The 16448-nt window shown below is 34.6% G+C and overlaps 1 protein-coding gene across 2 annotated transcripts in view; it reads left to right on the forward strand.

Annotated features, from left to right (window-relative positions):
• The window catches only part of TRIM33 (tripartite motif containing 33), a 126178-nt gene extending 110719 nt beyond the window's left edge, over nt 1-15459 (forward strand). The window contains exons 14-20 of one of the 2 annotated variants that reach the window (XM_032249673.1): nt 1356-1515; nt 2620-2969; nt 5509-5632; nt 6955-7029; nt 8552-8704; nt 10149-10199; nt 10279-15459. In XM_032249673.1, coding sequence (XP_032105564.1) covers nt 1356-1515; nt 2620-2969; nt 5509-5632; nt 6955-7029; nt 8552-8704; nt 10149-10199; nt 10279-10491 — 1126 coding nt within the window. In that variant the 3' untranslated portion in view covers nt 10492-15459. The remainder of the gene's footprint in view (nt 1-1355; nt 1516-2619; nt 2970-5508; nt 5633-6954; nt 7030-8551; nt 8705-10148; nt 10200-10278) is intronic. The other variant, XM_032249674.1, reaches the window with a different exon arrangement.
• Nucleotides 15460-16448: the final 989 nt, after the last annotated feature.

A 16448-nucleotide genomic window follows, 5' to 3' on the forward strand; every position in this document is an offset into this window, starting at 1 on the left:
ATGGTCTGAATTATTTTGAAACAAATCTCAGTCCTTTCACTTGTAACTGTTTCAGTATATATCACTTAATGAAAAGAATTTTAACAATTTATAACCACAGAACCATTATCACACCTAAAACAATTTAACAGCTCATTCTTTGATATCAGTAAGAGATCCAGTGAATGTTTAATGTTCCCAATTTTTGCAACAAATGCCTTTAAAAAAAAAAAAAACGGTTTCTTTGAATCAGATACAGTTAAGCTCTATACATTGCCATCAGTTTGTTTATGTCATTATCAATTTATTTGTTGTAAAAATGTCATTTCTCCTATAGTGTTTTCCTAGTTTCTCCATCTTGTCATTTAAGTACACTGCCTCCTGTTTTTTGTCTATGTTGGTATTTAGGTCAAAAGGGTCGGTCAGATTTAGGTTTGATTTGGGGGAAGGGAGGGCAAGAAGACGTGGTAATGTATACTTCCATCAGGGACGAATTACACCTGCTTGGGGTTCTTTTGTGATAGCAATTGTTAATAATTATTGTTTAGCTCTATTATTTTTCTGCTGGTTGAAATACGATATTTTAATTATTGTATCATTATTTCTTTAGAATACTTGTGTAAAGAGAAACTTTCTGTCATCAACTATTGGGTTATAGGAAAGATAGGATAAATTCTTTCTGTTTATTTCCCTGCTTTCAGGGTAATGAATTTATTTCCAACAGCCTCCAACAGTGACAGTATTATTATTATTACCTTTATGGACTCATCTATTTAAACATACTTTATATGTTTTAATCCATTATGTATGTTATTTATGTATTGAATGCTTAAATTATTCCATCTTTGGCCTGTCAGAGCTTTTTCAGTTTTGCTCCTTAGTCGTTTTGCTGTAATCACTGCAGTCTTTGAAAGCTTTCGTGGTTCATTTTGTACATTTCTTGCTTCAGACCTTGAATCAGCCACTTTCCCAGAAAATTCTGGTAATGTTAATAGGAAAGCAGGAAAATAGTGTTTGAGAATAATATTCTCGTGCCAGTAGCACTTATTGCTCCTGAATTGTTCATTGTTTCTTAGGCCTTTTCAGGGGTTAGAGCTAAGAAATAGGAATATGTGTATGGGTGAGTGTTAAGATATAAGTGCTTCAAACCATAAAATGTGTTTTAGGGTCTTCTGAAAGTTTGCTGCATAATTTTAAAGAGTTTGAAGCTAGGCTTTATACCACATTTCCCTTAACTACATTATGAGGTATACTTATCTTTTATGAAGTTAGTCATCTATTGTCTTTACTTTAGTGAACATTACTTTTCATGTAATTGTTTTTATTTATACCATATCATCAAATGTATGTGATCTTTATTTGTTGTGTCTTATTAGCTGTGGGTCATCAGGAAGAACTGCTGAGAAGACAAGTCTTAGTTTCAAATCTGATCAAGTGAAGGTCAAGCAAGAACCTGGGACTGAAGATGAAATATGTAGCTTTTCAGGAGGTGTGAAACAAGAGAAAACAGAGGATGGCAGGAGGAGTGCTTGCATGGTAAGCTCCCACTGGGGTCTGACAGGGATTAAGGACGTCACTTCATTGATTCTTTCAGTTCTGAGTATATTAAGACTGAGTAGTGGTTCTAGGAACATTTATTTATTTTTGAAGTTTCATGCCTGGCACAAGCCAGATCCCTTTTTCTAACTCAGCTTTCTTTCAATATTTTTGCCATGATGCTAAATCAGATTGTATCTTCTTCTGAAATTATTAATTATTTCAGTAGTCACATTGAATCTCAGGCCACAAAAGATCTTTGGCATTCTCCTGGACCTGTGAGGTCTGTGTTAAGATTGCTGACACAAAAGAGATTTATTGATAGAGTTTTGCAATAGGAAGATTGTCTTTTGGCTCATGAATTACTAACGATTTTAGAGTTCCTTGAGTGGAACATTTTATAAAATTTATCATATAGAATGAAGGAAGGCTAAGCCCCTCTTGGTTTAGATATTTTTATTTTTGTTTTCTCTTTCTGATCGGGCTTCTTTTTCCTTTTTTATATGGTTGGCACATAGGAATTCATCTGAGGGTATTAGTATATTTAACACAGTGTATGTAGATTCAAAGAGCAAGACATTCAGCCTTGGGTTAGGAGTACCATTACCCCTTCATCCAGAACTTGGTTTAGAAAGTACCCCCATAAAAAAATGAGTGCAAAGGGTGGTGAACGATTTATTTTACATTGTTGCAATCTTCCTACAATATAGTAAAATGATAGGTCAGCAGAAGAATATTATAGAGTGCTTCTCAAATGCTGTGCAAAAGATTCTGGGTGTGAAAAGGAGTGTGCCATAATTGGCTCTCTCAAGAAAAAGTGTAACCCTGTACTCACTTCCAAATCAGTAGCTTAACAGTTTAATTAATTTACTTATTATCTGAGGGAGACATTATTAGAGGGGCAGACCCCTTAAAATCACATGTTAGCATGCCTGACTGATTTTGGGGTTATTGTCATTTCTTTATGGCACTATTGTGATTTATAAAATAAATTTGAATTATGTCAGTATATCTTTATGCATATTCATATAACTTTTAAATGCACATACAGCATTCAATAAAGATTAAATAATTCTTCAAGAATTTGTCATTGTTTTGTTTTAGTTGAGCAGTCCTGAGAGTAGCTTGACACCACCTCTCTCAACCAACCTGCATCTAGAAAGTGAGTTGGATACATTGGCAAGCCTGGAAAACCATGTGAAAACTGAACCTGCAGATATGAATGAAAGCTGCAAACAGTCAGGGCTCAGCAGCCTTGTTAATGGAAAGTCCCCAATTCGAAGCCTAATTCACAGGTCAGCAAGGATTGGAGGAGATGGCAACAGCAAAGATGATGACCCAAATGAAGACTGGTGTGCTGTCTGCCAAAATGGAGGGGATCTCTTGTGCTGCGAAAAATGTCCAAAGGTCTTTCATCTAACTTGTCATGTTCCAACACTACTTAGCTTTCCAAGGTACCAGTGAAATAATTGACTTTTGGTGTTTATTTTCGTAAGCTAAAAAAAAAAATAACAAAGTTGTTCAGAGCAGATGGACTTCTAACCTGTGCATAGTATTTCTGTAAAACTGGGAGCCTGTTATTCTTTTGGTATTACCTTCCAGGGAAACTAACAGCAGAACAATAAAATATCTAAGATCTAAGTGGTATATCAATGTTAAAGAGTAGATTTCATCTCCTGGCCTTTCATTTATATTCGCATAAGGAAAATAGATGAAATTCTAAATTAATTGGGGGCTAAGGTTACAAAACCTGTAGTCTGGTTATAATTCTGTAGTAAGTGTTGGCAATTCACTAATTATCAGGGATCAGTTTTTGCATCTACAAGTGGCAGGTTTTGGTTTAGAAGAGCTGTAGTTCTTCCCTTCCATTTAATATTTTATGTTCATGCAGTCTCTTGTCTCTGATTTCATAGACCATAAAATAGTAGGATCATGCTGGTTTTTTTCACTCTTCTCCTTTCTCTCTTATCTCCAAATTCCTTTTTAGTGAAAGTAAATCCATATTCTTGGGGGTAAACCCAGCTTTTTTCTTGCTATAAGTTAAAAAAAAAAACCTTATCATCTCAAATACCCTTGAAGCAATAACAGTAACTTTAATTGAATAATACTGCCTTCTTTGAAAGAGTCAACCTTTTGGATTAGAAAACTGCTAGATAATTAAACAGTGTCAGAATGTTTTTAGGTAAGAGTTGTAATTTCTTACCTAAGTCTTCAGAGGTGTAGTTATTTGCAAGAGGTTTAATAAGGGCCTTCTTTTTCTTTACTCTTACTTAGAAAAGAAAAGCGTTGGCACTTTGATCTTGAAAGTAAGAGTTTTATTTCCTTTGGGTAGTAATATTTACTGGAATGTCAGAATTTTGCCACTGAATGCTTTCTTTCAATGGCATGCTTTGGAAGGACTATAAAATGTTGACACAAATTAGCCAGACACTGTGGCTCACACCTGTAATCCCAGCACTTTGGGAGGTCGAGGCGTGCAGAGCACTTGAGGTCAGGAGTTTGAGACCAGCTGGCCAACATGGTGAAACCCCATCTCTACTAAAAATACCCCCCCAAAAAATACTTACCTGGGTGTGATGACACATACCTTGTAGTCTCAGTTACTCGGGAGGCTGAGCAAGGAGAATCGCTTGAACCTGGGAAGCAAAGGTTGCCATGAGCCAAGATTGCACCACTGCACTCCAGCCTACAGTGTGAGACTCCATCTCAAAAAAAGAAAAACAAACAAATAGATTGGTTAGTACAATCCCAAGATTTAGAATCTATGTATTTACCTCTCTCTATATCTCTTTATATATAGAGGGGGAGTGAATATAAATAAATCATTTTAGATTTCATAGTTTGATAAGAAATCCTGATAAAAACAAAGTATATACTTGGCAGGGTTAAAAGATAGGAGGTAGCTGGACGCAGTGGCTCACGCCTGTAATCCCAGCACTTTGGGATGCCGAGGCCGGTGGATCTCTTGAGGTCAGGAGTTTAAGACCAGCCTGGCCAATATGGTGAAACCCTGTCTCTACTAAAAATACAGAAATTAGCTGGGCATGGTGGTGGGCACCTGTAATCTCAGCAGTTTGGGAGGCTGAGACAGGCAGATCACCTGAGGTCAGGAGTTACCTGGACAACATGGTGAAAATGCATGTCTACTAATAATACAAAAATTAGCTGGGCATGGTGGCAGGTGCCTGTAATCCCAGCTACTAGGGTGGCTGAGGCATGAGAATCACTTGAACCCAGGAGGCAGGGGTTGCAGTGAGCCAAGATTGTGCCTCCCTACTTCATCCTGGACAACAGAGTGAAACTGTGTTTCAAAGAAAACAAAAAAAGTAACCATTCATGATGGTGCACACCTGTAATCCCAGCTGCTAGGGAGTCTGAGGCAGAAGAATCACTTGAACCCATGAAGCAGAGGTTGCAGTGAGCTGAGATTGTGCCACTGCACTTCAGCCTGGGCAAGAGGGAGACTCTGTCTCAAAAAAAACAAAGGAGGCATATATACATATGCTTGTGTCTGCAGGTATGTATGTGTGTGTGTGAGGTTTTGACTGACCATGAAAAAATAACTGATTTACTTTTGGCATGTTAACACATGGCAAAACGGTACAAGATACCTGAGAAACTCTGTAACCTTTGCTCTTCTTATTCATAAACACTGAGTCCACATAATGGTGATACTGGGACCTGAGAGAGTTGGTCTTAGGCCTTGTGCTGCAAGTACTGCTCATCAGCTTTATGCTACTAAGAGACCCCCTTTTAATGCAGAGGTACCATTTTTATAATGTATTCCAGAAAGTAATCAATTGGTTGGTGACTAGGAAAGTTTAGAGGAGTTTTTAATCACATGACTTCACCTGATGAGATTTCACAACTATTAAACCTCCCTTTTTCCAGAAAATTATTAAGAAAATAAACTAAGCACTGTGTAAGGAAGTAGCTTCTCTAGAGCAAGATTTCTTATAATTACTTGGACTAATTGCCTATTTCCCTGTTTAGTGGGGACTGGATATGCACATTTTGTAGAGATATTGGAAAGCCAGAAGTTGAATATGATTGTGATAATTTGCAACATAGTAAGAAGGGGAAAACTGCGCAGGGGTTAAGCCCCGTGGACCAAAGGGTAAGTGTCAAATAAGTTGATTTGTTATTGGGATTCAGTAGTTGTCTGCCTAAATATACATCTTTTTTTTTTTTTTTTTTTCTGTGTAGCCATACACAAAACCTGATATAATTTAATTTTTAATGCTGTCATCTGTTAGTATATTGATGATTTCTGAAGTCTTCTTTTCTCTAACCCTAAACTATAGACTCTTCTATCCAGATTCCTCAAATTTAACATGTCCCAACTAAAAATCTTAATTTCTAATCCTCTTTCTCAAAACACAAAACCAAGCAAATAACAACATAAAAAACTGTATTCCTCCCCCAGTATCCCCCTTAATTGAATGATACCACCATTTGTTTCTGTTGCTCAGGCTAGAAACCTATTAGGAATGAAATAATAATAAAATACCATTTTCTTCTCCCCACCATTACCACTCTAGACAGACGTTGTAATTTCTCATCGGACTATTGTAATCATCTCTTAACTGCTCTCTCTGTTTCTGCTCTTGCCCTTTATAGTCTATTTTCTGTATTAAACAGTGTTCTTTTTTAAAAAGTAAATAAGTCTATCATTTCCTTGCTTAAAATCCTCTAATAGTTTCTCATCATATTAAAAATGGAAACTCTCTCCTTACTTTACTCAGATTTTTACCAATCTGTCCTGTAGTCTCGTTTCCAAAGACAGAATCTTTTGCATTGTTGTGCGGTCATTAGAGTTAAGTTTGGCTCTAGTCTGGTGTATATACTTGCAAAAACCTTCATCTACTCTCTGTAAAGACAAGATACGTGTATAGGATATACAAACTTATATTAAAAGAAGTTTGGGTAAGTGGAAGACTGTGAATCTAAAATGAATGTCAGTTTACTGATGATTGGGTGAAAAAATATTTTTGGAATTGGATTGAGAAGACCATTTTTATTTTGAACCTGACTAGAGTCATTTGAAGAAAGGGGTTAATAACATTTAACGTTTGTCTTGCCTGCCTAAGGAATCACCATAAGGAGCAAGAGTGATTATTTATTTATTTATTTATTTATTACCAAGTAATTTATAAATTTTTGCACAGATTGCTAGATGTTGCTTTTGTTACTCCCTTCCATAAATTACCTTGGCTATGTCCCATTCTTATTTAAAGTAGAGCAAAAGAGAGTCTGAAAACAAAATGAGATGTGAGGGAGTTTTCTTTGGGTGCTTATGTTTAGTTGAATATCTAGTAAATAGGGGGCTTGTGTTCAGTTTCTTATAATCACACTTTGTTGTGATAAAGTTCTTATTCTCAGGAATGTCTTATTAGGAGAAAAATATTTCATGTGCTTTCTTTTCCTTGTTTGGGCCAGAAATGTGAACGTCTTCTGCTTTACCTCTATTGCCATGAATTAAGTATTGAATTCCAGGAGCCTGTTCCTGCTTCGGTGAGTTGCCTACCTTAGTAGCTCGGTGGGGAAGTCTCATGATACATAAGAGTATGGGCTCTGGCCTTAGATAGCTTGTGTTACATGTCAGCCTTCTGGAATAAGCTCCTCAACCTCTCTAAGGCTCAGTTTCTTTTCTGACACAATTTCTTACCTCACTGGGTTGTTCTGAGGATTATATTAAGATAACCTATGTAAAGTGTTTACCATAGTCTGTAGTCATTGACTTTTGTAGGGAATAAAGGCTCTAAAATGCTACAATAAAAGGAAGATGAGAGGTGTTCAGTGCCTAATAAGTGGGGTAAGAATTATGCTACATACATTTTATTGCTAGCCATCAGTTGTTGAATACTACATTATGGCACACCAGGCCTGTTACAGAGTATTAAATGGTAGTCAACTTGTTTACTGGGTAGCCAGAGAAATGAATTTTAAATCACAAAAGGCCTAGACAGAAGGAAGGTGTTTTGTACAGGCAGTAATCATCTGTTTCTAGAAAGTTTGTTTCATCTTCAAGTGCAGGGATTTTGAAGTAGAAAATTACTTTCAAATGTTTTCTTTTTATGGACTATTAAAATAGCTTCTCAGCTGGTGGTGGTGGCTCATGCCTGTAATCCCAGCAGTTTGGGAGGCTTAGGCGGGTGGATCACTTGAGGTCAGGAGTTCAAGACTAGCCTGGCCAACATGGTGAAACCCCCTCTTTACTAAAAATATGAAAGTTAGCCGGGTGTGGTAGCACACACCTGTAATCCCAACTACTGGGGAGGCCGAGGCAGGATAATTGCTTGAATGGAGCAGGGGGAGGGGGGGCGGTGAAGGTTGCTGTGAGCCAAAATCATGCTACCGCATGCCAGCCTGAGCGACAAAGCAAGACTCTGTCTCAAAATAAATACATAAAATAAAATAGCTTCTCTAACTTTACTTTTATCCCAAGGGTGGAAATTTTTGGCCAGGGTTGGGACCAGAATTCCCTAGCATGAACACTAAATGGTTAATAAACTTAATAATTTTTTCTTACATTCTAGTAGTCTTGCTTTCTCTGTTACTAAGTCAAGACTTCTCCATGATGTAAATGATATTCTCTGTGATGTCTTCTGAAAGACATCATATTTTAATTATAATATTAATACATTTTGTAAATTTTTTTCTTTTTTTTAAAAAAGAAAAACTCTTGAGGAGTCATAAAATTCTGATAAGCCAAATGTTGCCTTAAGGCTACTGGTTGGTTACCCTTGCTGATTGCTTTCTTTCCAAATCTTATTATTAAAGGTAGGACTTTGGGGACGGGGACTTGGACTAACCATGGAGAGACTTGGACTAACCATGAAGATTGGCACATATTCTGCATAAGATCTGGTTTTCATGAAGACGTAAAGTACATACGTCTATACTCAAAATTTCCAAGCCACTGGCTCTCTAATAAGTGGTTTTTTTTCCCCTAAAATTAATATGCTATGCATTTTTAAACAGTTTGTCAATTTTGGAAAATTCTTATTTTCCATTATTTATTTGCTTATTTTAGATACCAAACTACTATAAAATTATAAAGAAACCAATGGATTTATCCACCGTGAAAAAGAAGCTTCAGAAAAAACATTCCCAACACTACCAAATCCCAGATGACTTTGTGGCCGATGTCCGTTTGATCTTCAAGAACTGTGAAAGGTTTAATGAAGTATGTTAACTTCCAACCTATAGAGTCTTGGTTTGTTAGTTTTTGTTTGTTTCCTTGTTTTGTTTTTTCTGCTGAAAGACTTTAATTTTATTATATTGTTTTTTTCTGCTAAAGACCTGTCAAAAGTAACATCTGATTGTATTAACAGCTCCAGTGAAGAAAATTCATTGTATATAATTTGGAGTATATACTTAAATATAATAAAGAATATTATCAAATATTCTTTTCTAAATGAGTTGAGGATTGGCACAAGTGTGGAAAGTACTGTCAGTAGTTAAGTATGTTTTGTGGGATATGATTATAAACAGCTTACATTTTGGGTACTGTTAGGAAATCATCTGTACCCACATCCTTGCATTTTATTATTGACAACATAAATGTAGAACCTTAAAATAATAAACTGTATCTCTGGTGACCCATCTTGAATAGTAGCCCAGAGTATATAATACTAAGTTTTCTTATTTCAGCAGTGTGACTTTCATTAACTTTGGTTATGTTTTTTGTTTTTTCGGAGTTTTTGTTTTGTTTTGTTTTGAGGGTAAGGTTGAGTTAGCTGTGCCTTGAGAAGAAATGTGATATATACCTCTTTCAGGGAAATTGTTTTTATTATCTTAGGGATAAAATCAATTCTGTTATTGTTATGGAAGATTTTCATTATAGGAGAAGAAAATGAAATTTAATTGGAATCCATAAAATCTTTTAAAGGATTAATACTAAAGTCTCTTTATTGCTGATGTAATTTGGGTGCCATATGATTATTACTAAAATAAATCACATTGAATACTGTAAAGTATTCCCATAGCTGCCTCTGGAAGCATCTAGATGGCATTTTAAAATTAAAAACAAAACAAAATCCTCATAAGGTGAAAATTCTAAGTCACCATTATGGTAGTATGGCACAGAGTATATTAGTAAAATCTCATTAATTTGAAGTTAGAAATGATAGTCCCAAATTTTGTCTTATTTGTCAATGCAGTTAAATTATTTTCATATAAATATGCTTTCATGAACTATAGTTGATAAGAAGACCCATGTTACGTGCCTCAGAAATAATTTATGATTAACATATTGCGGTACAGATAGAATTTTTTAAGTGGTTTATTGAAAGTTTGTCAGTTTTTTAAAGCAACGTTTCTTATATAATTTGCTTCACAAATATTTTTCTCTTCAGTAGATTGATGTATTCAGACCAATTCCTATTCAGATTGACCTTGATCATTCAAATTAAGACAATTATTGAGGTTTCACAGTAGCTTTAGTAACAGGGCTTTGTAAAGAAAATGGTTCCATGTTCTGTAGAATTTTAGAAAAGCGCTTTATTTGGTTGTAGCAATTTGTTCTCCCTAGTATGGCTGACTTTTTGTCGCCAATCCTATACAGTCTCATAACTTTAGAAAGGATTATAATTTCCCTTTTTTTTTTTTGACTCTGGTATCCTTTTTAGATGATGAAAGTTGTTCAAGTTTATGCAGACACACAAGAGATTAATTTGAAGGTAAGCTTTTCAGACCACGCAAACTTGGTGAAGGAATATGCATTACCAATAGGTGAATATTCCTATCTTTTGCTTGCAGGCTGATTCAGAAGTAGCTCAGGCAGGGAAAGCAGTTGCATTGTACTTTGAAGATAAACTCACAGAGATCTACTCAGACAGGACCTTCGCACCTTTACCAGAGTTTGAGCAGGAAGAGGATGATGGTGAGGTAACTGAGGACTCTGATGAAGACTTTATACAGCCCCGCAGAAAACGCCTAAAGTCAGATGAGAGACCAGTACATATAAAGTAAAATGACATGGATTAAAATCAATTGTTTTTAACAAAAAAAAAAAAGAAATAAAACAGAAAACTTTTAAGTGTTGCTGGAATATCCTGCCTATAGTGGGCACCTCCTTGAAGAAGCTGATAGCTTTTTACACAGTATTAGATTGAAATAATGGACAGAAACACATTCTTGTCAAGAAAGGGGGAGAGAACTCTGTTTGCAACTTTAAAAGCAAAAAGCAAAAGTGAAATGATTCAAGGATTTCTGTTTTAATGAAGATGATTCTCTGATTGTTAGAAATGACACATGTTCCCGGGAGGTGGAGGTTGCAGTGAGCCAAGATCACGCCACTGCACTCCAGCCTGGCGAAAGAACGAGACTCTGTCTCAAAAAAAAAAAAAGAAAGAAATGGCAAATGTTGATGATTGTGTGGTCTTGATTGGTGCAGGATATTTCGTGTACAAGTAAATACTTGAGGCTCATGTCACTTAATAAATTTTCTTTTTGGACTAGGTCACACAGTTATTAAAACAACTTTTAAGCCTCCCCCTTCACACACATACGTATCAGGTTGTTTTCTAGTTAAAAATCCAAGTAGCTCAGATTCTACTTTAATGTCAGTGCAGATGTGCATTGAATCATGCCATTATATTTTTTTCTCATTTCATTGCTGTTGGGTTTTAGTTTTTAAATTGATATAAAGAACTCAGCAGTGGTTTTATGTTCTGCTCATATTTAGGGTTAGGAAACACGACCACTAGTTATCATTTAATCAGCTTCAGTGGTCTACTAAAATAAACATGGTAACTTTTCATTAGTGGATTATTTAGAGTTACAGTAATTGTTTCCAGAAAACACTTCCTCACAACTGCACTTCCCAATCAAATCATGTGATCATACAGTTATTCCCATGAAAGGCAGAATGTTTGTTTCAAAATTAATCTAGTTTTCTGTACATTTAAATTTGATTGAGAAGGTGACAACTGGCCCTTTTCCAGTCTTCCTTCATGTCAGTTTTCTGATAGACCACTATTGGCAAACAGTATCTGTCAACTACCAAATGTGTAAAATTTTCTGTATTTCACTTTGTCTTATTTGTAAATAGTGAACTAAAACTTTTGGCAGATCAGCAACATTTGCTGAGCCTGTTTTTTAAGCTAATGTGTATTCTTACTAATGTTCCTATCAAGAATGGATTTGTAATATATGCTGTCTATTTCTAATGTTCACATTCATATTTTGAGGTTCTATCTTATTTTAATAGAGAACAGACTTCTCAAAAGATCTTCAGAAGCAGCTTATTGAAATATCAAAATATTGAAATAAACCCGGTGGGGTTAGATTACTCATCTGTCCACCAAGTGGGACATTTGCATGGACTAGGGGCTTAAAGGACTTAGAAGAGACCTGTAAGTAAATCCTGAAAATGAGCCAATCCCCACTTGAATGGTTACTGGAGTAAACCCACCTTTACAACCCCAATTACAGCACCCGAGGCAGATAAACCAACTTGGCTCTCGTTCATTTTTCTTCTCTTCATCTGTGATGCTCAGATTGAAAATATGTGTTCTACACTGTTACAGGCTTCTCTTTTGTTTGCCTAAAAATTTTAGTCCTACTTTTGTATGGACACATTAGAATATACAGAGACCAAAATAGTAGAAGAATTTGCCATTAGATATTTTTAAGATGTCAGCAGATTTGTGGCAAATGATTTATTTGCCTTTTTAAAAATTCAGTTTAAGCAGTTCAGAGAGTAGACTAAGAAAATTATTTGACATAATTGTCTAAGAGGTCAATATTTTTTAGTGCATATTGAATCAAATAAAGTGCTCTAAAAATTATTATGCAAATTCCTTTGGGTTGTTTTCTTTTCTTAACAAGGGATGGGGGTAAACAGGAATATGATTTAGGGTTTCTGGTTGTGTATTTAAATAGTATTGATTTTATTATTGCTATTGATTTACTTTAATCCTGGCTTTTCACTTTTTTTTTTCAATTTTTAAAAAATAATTTAAACCTTTGAAAATATACCCAACTGTTTAAATGTTTTACTCAAATTTTAAATTCCTAAGAAAATTTTTTTAATAAGAGGGAGAAAATCATTTAAAAATACTTATGCCTATGCCTGTTTCCCTCTTTTTTCACAACATCCATGATTTTAGTTTATAAGTAGACATATCTCCAAGGGCACATTTTTGGAAAGTAAGGAATAGCAGCAGTATAACTTCATTGTGTGAGGCCTTTGAGTTTTAATATTTCATTTTGCTCTTCAAAGGATCCTTTTCAAAAAAAATGTGTAGATAATGAGTCATAAATAGATTCTGCCAACTGTGGGGAGAAACACACTTTAAGTAAATATTTTTTATTATTTGGGGCCTTAAAAAATAATTGTGTTCCTTTTAAAAAAAATTACATGTTAGATGAGTTTTTAGGTTTTTTTTTTATTATTATTTTAAGATTGGTTAAATCCATTTAAGAACCACTTTTTTGTCAATGTTTAATAGCTTCCATTTCTTTAAAGATAATTTATACTGCTGAGGAATTACTATTAATAGCTATCAACATTGCCACCATTGAATTAAGATATTCACTTTAGATTTTTTTATCAAAGCTTTTTTCTTGCACACTGATCATTGTATTTCTAAGCGATTTTCTTCAGCTCTAACATACCTATGGTTAAAAAGTATAAAAATTTGATATTTAAATATGTATTTCCCTGTTAATTTATATTTTAAAAATACAAAATTGAATATCTGTCAGTCCCTGAGGGCAGTTTGTTTTTATACTCTCTCACATTTGTATTTGTTGTTTAAATGGCAGTATTTTAGAAGATTTGGAGAAAAGACCACATAATAATGTTTTCTTAAAAGCTTTCAGAGTTTTTGCTGTACTTCAGTTTACTTCTTCCATCAGAAAAACTAAGAACAAAGTGTTGCTCAGTCTGTTCCACTGACCTAAATTTGTGTTTTCAGCACTTGCCTCAGCTGATTCACTGAGTGAAGGAGTTGCTTTATAAGGCAAAGCGTGTGAAAGTTCTAAAGTATGGTTAGATTGTAGATCGTGCTCTGTATGGAAACATCAAACCATTACTGCAGAGAAATGGTAAGGCATTGGATCCACTATTTAAATTATTATTTTTGGATCAACAAGTTGCTACTTTCTGACTTCTGTATCTTAACATAAGGGAATTTCAGGTAATGCTGATAAGTCAGTTGTCTCATTTTTTGTTGTAACAAGTTTTGGAATTTTTAGTTAATTGAAAGAAATGATTTCAAATAGAAGTAAAAGGTTTATAAGTGTGCAAGTTTTAGATTTATCAATTACCTCAGCAGGTATCCTGCCATGTAATTATTAGTGATTAGTATTAATAAGCTAATAGATTCAGGTCTTCCAACTATGCCCTTGGATTGTGGCCTACCATGCATTATTAAATGGTCTCTTACTATTCAAAACGGGAGTAGATGCTGTGGCCCCATCTCCCTTGGCTTTTACATCCCATTCCCACCCCCATTCATGTACAACATGTGAAATATAAAAATGTCATTTCTTGTCAGCGTCAGCACTGCTTATTTGCATACTCAGCATTGGATCACTGAATAGTTTTATTAAAAATCCACGCACCTAACTCCCTTAGTTAAGAAAGATTCTTAATTCATACCATGAATTTTTAATTTCTGTTCCATCTATGTTAGTGATCTGCTGAAGGTGCAAGATTTTCAAGGTGTAATACAGTTTGATCATGTACTGGACCTGGATATTTAATTTTTTTTCTCACAGTTATCTCCTCCTTGATAAAGCAATAACACTGCTTTAAGTCTGTTGCCTAATAGCATGTCAGAATCCTCTCCTGGATGGTGGTTTTATAGGAAAGTTTGTATGCATATCACCCAGTCTATCTTTTAAAAATTAAGAAATTTAAATGTATGCTGGAAGTAATGACAATATATTGTGGCATTTTATTTTAAAAATTGGGGAAAGTTGCATATTTTTTTAAAAGTAAGTGTTTGAGTAAAAAAAAAAAATTGAAGGTACTTTTTTAAGGAAAAAAAATTTATATGCCACAGTTTACATAGACATTTCAGATTCAACATGTACTCTTGAATATAATGGTTTCTTTTACTTGGTCAGAATGCATGTATAGCATTTCTTTCATCTTAGTTCCTTGTGTTTGCCTACGTGGTCCTTTATATATTTTTTATTGTATCGGAGAAACAAAACTATCTTCAAAAATAAGTTAATTTGGACATATATGTCATATCAGATTACAAAATGTACAAAATTAAGTTTAGCCCTTTTCTAGAAAGTGATCTTTAAAATTGAAAATGCTCTTCTTTTACATTCACCAAGTTTATATGTGTGGGAAGGCACCGAAATGATTTTGTAAGTGCCACTGTAATATTCCCTTTCAAGTGTGGCCTAAATTTCAATCTTAAGGATAGAATGCATGTCTGCTCCTGGTCTGAAAAATGTAGGTATTTACTACATTTTAAAATCAGTGAAACATATACATAAGCTTATTTAAAAAGATTTGTGCAATTTGAAATCCTGTTAATTTTTTATGTAGACATACCTACACACGAAAGGGTTAAATTCACAGCCTTACTAGTTCCTTGCTTCCAGTATTTCAATTGGTCTCCTCCCCTCGTTATTATTACTACTACTACTATTTTTGCACATAGTTAACTGCCCTTCAATATGATTCTTAAAAAGTGCTGTTTCTGTGGTATCGTATTCTCTAAATAATCATATTTAATTTTTTAAAACAAGGTTGCAGTTTCTAATTGTTTCATTCCTGTGTTTTTGCTGATGTGTAATAAAAGCAAGTTTTTTTTCTTTTCATGGTTATTTAATACATTAGCTGCCTGTAAATAATTGTTGTTATAATGCTCTGGAATGTGTTGTAGCAGTTGTATTAGATTAGTTTTAAACCCTTGTTTGAAAGCCACATTGTTTTGGTTATTTCTATTAAATTAGAAAATTGAAAAAGTTTTCAAATGAATTTCTTTTTTCTCCCTCTTCTGTGGTTGAAAAGTATAATTTTAAATCACTTTAAAAATGTATACTATGTGCCAAGCCCCAAAGATAACAGTAGTGAACAAGACATAGTCCTTGCCTTCACAGACTTCAGACTCTATGTTAATCAGTGTTATGATAGGTATTAACAGAATATAATTGTAATGCATAGTAAAGGATCTAACTCAAACTTTGTTGCCAGGAAAGCAATTTCATTCACTCATAAAAGGACAGTGGACAAGGCAAAGAGAGAGTGAAAAGAGAATACAATATGCAGAAGACTGTGAGTGAGAAAGAACGTGTATAATTAACTGAAAGTTACTTGTAACAGTGTAAGTTGGAGTGGTAAAATACTAAACTCAAGAATTGAACAGAGTCCTCTTCAAGCAGAGTCTTTTAAGTTATATAAAATGGTTTGGAAATTATACTGAGGCCAACAAGGAGTCCTTGAAGAATTTTAAGCAAGATGGGGACTAGACGGATGAAATAATCAGATTTGCCTTTTTGAAAGATAATTGTAGCAGTGAAGAATGAGTTGTACAGAGTATTAGAGGCAGAGACCCAATTGTATGCTGTAAGTAATCCAGGCGAGCCCTAAAGTAGCTATCTGGCAGTAGAAGAGAATAGCAGTCAAACTTGAGAGACTGGTTTTTATTCATCACTGAATATGTCTAGCACATGGTGGCCATTTATAAACATCTAAGTTGAACTGCTAGTGTAATGGTAACTAAAACACTGTAAGAGTATGATATTGTCTAGGAAATTTATAGAATGGGAAGAGCAGAATAGTTACAACAGCAAAGGAAACAATATTTAAGAACTAGGGAAAGAAAAAGGATTCCTATGGATTAGTCATACAGGAAGGAGGAAAGCCAGTAGAGTGATGATAGAAGATGAGAAAGAGGTTTCAAAACAGGGTGTGGGGGTGTTGCTGATGTCAAGTGTTGAAGTAAAAATAAAGTGGC

The sequence above is a fragment of the Sapajus apella genome, unplaced genomic scaffold (genome assembly GCF_009761245.1).
Source record: "Sapajus apella isolate SASKATOON/1434 unplaced genomic scaffold, GSC_monkey_1.0 scaffold69, whole genome shotgun sequence".
Lineage (NCBI taxonomy): Eukaryota > Metazoa > Chordata > Mammalia > Primates > Cebidae > Sapajus > Sapajus apella.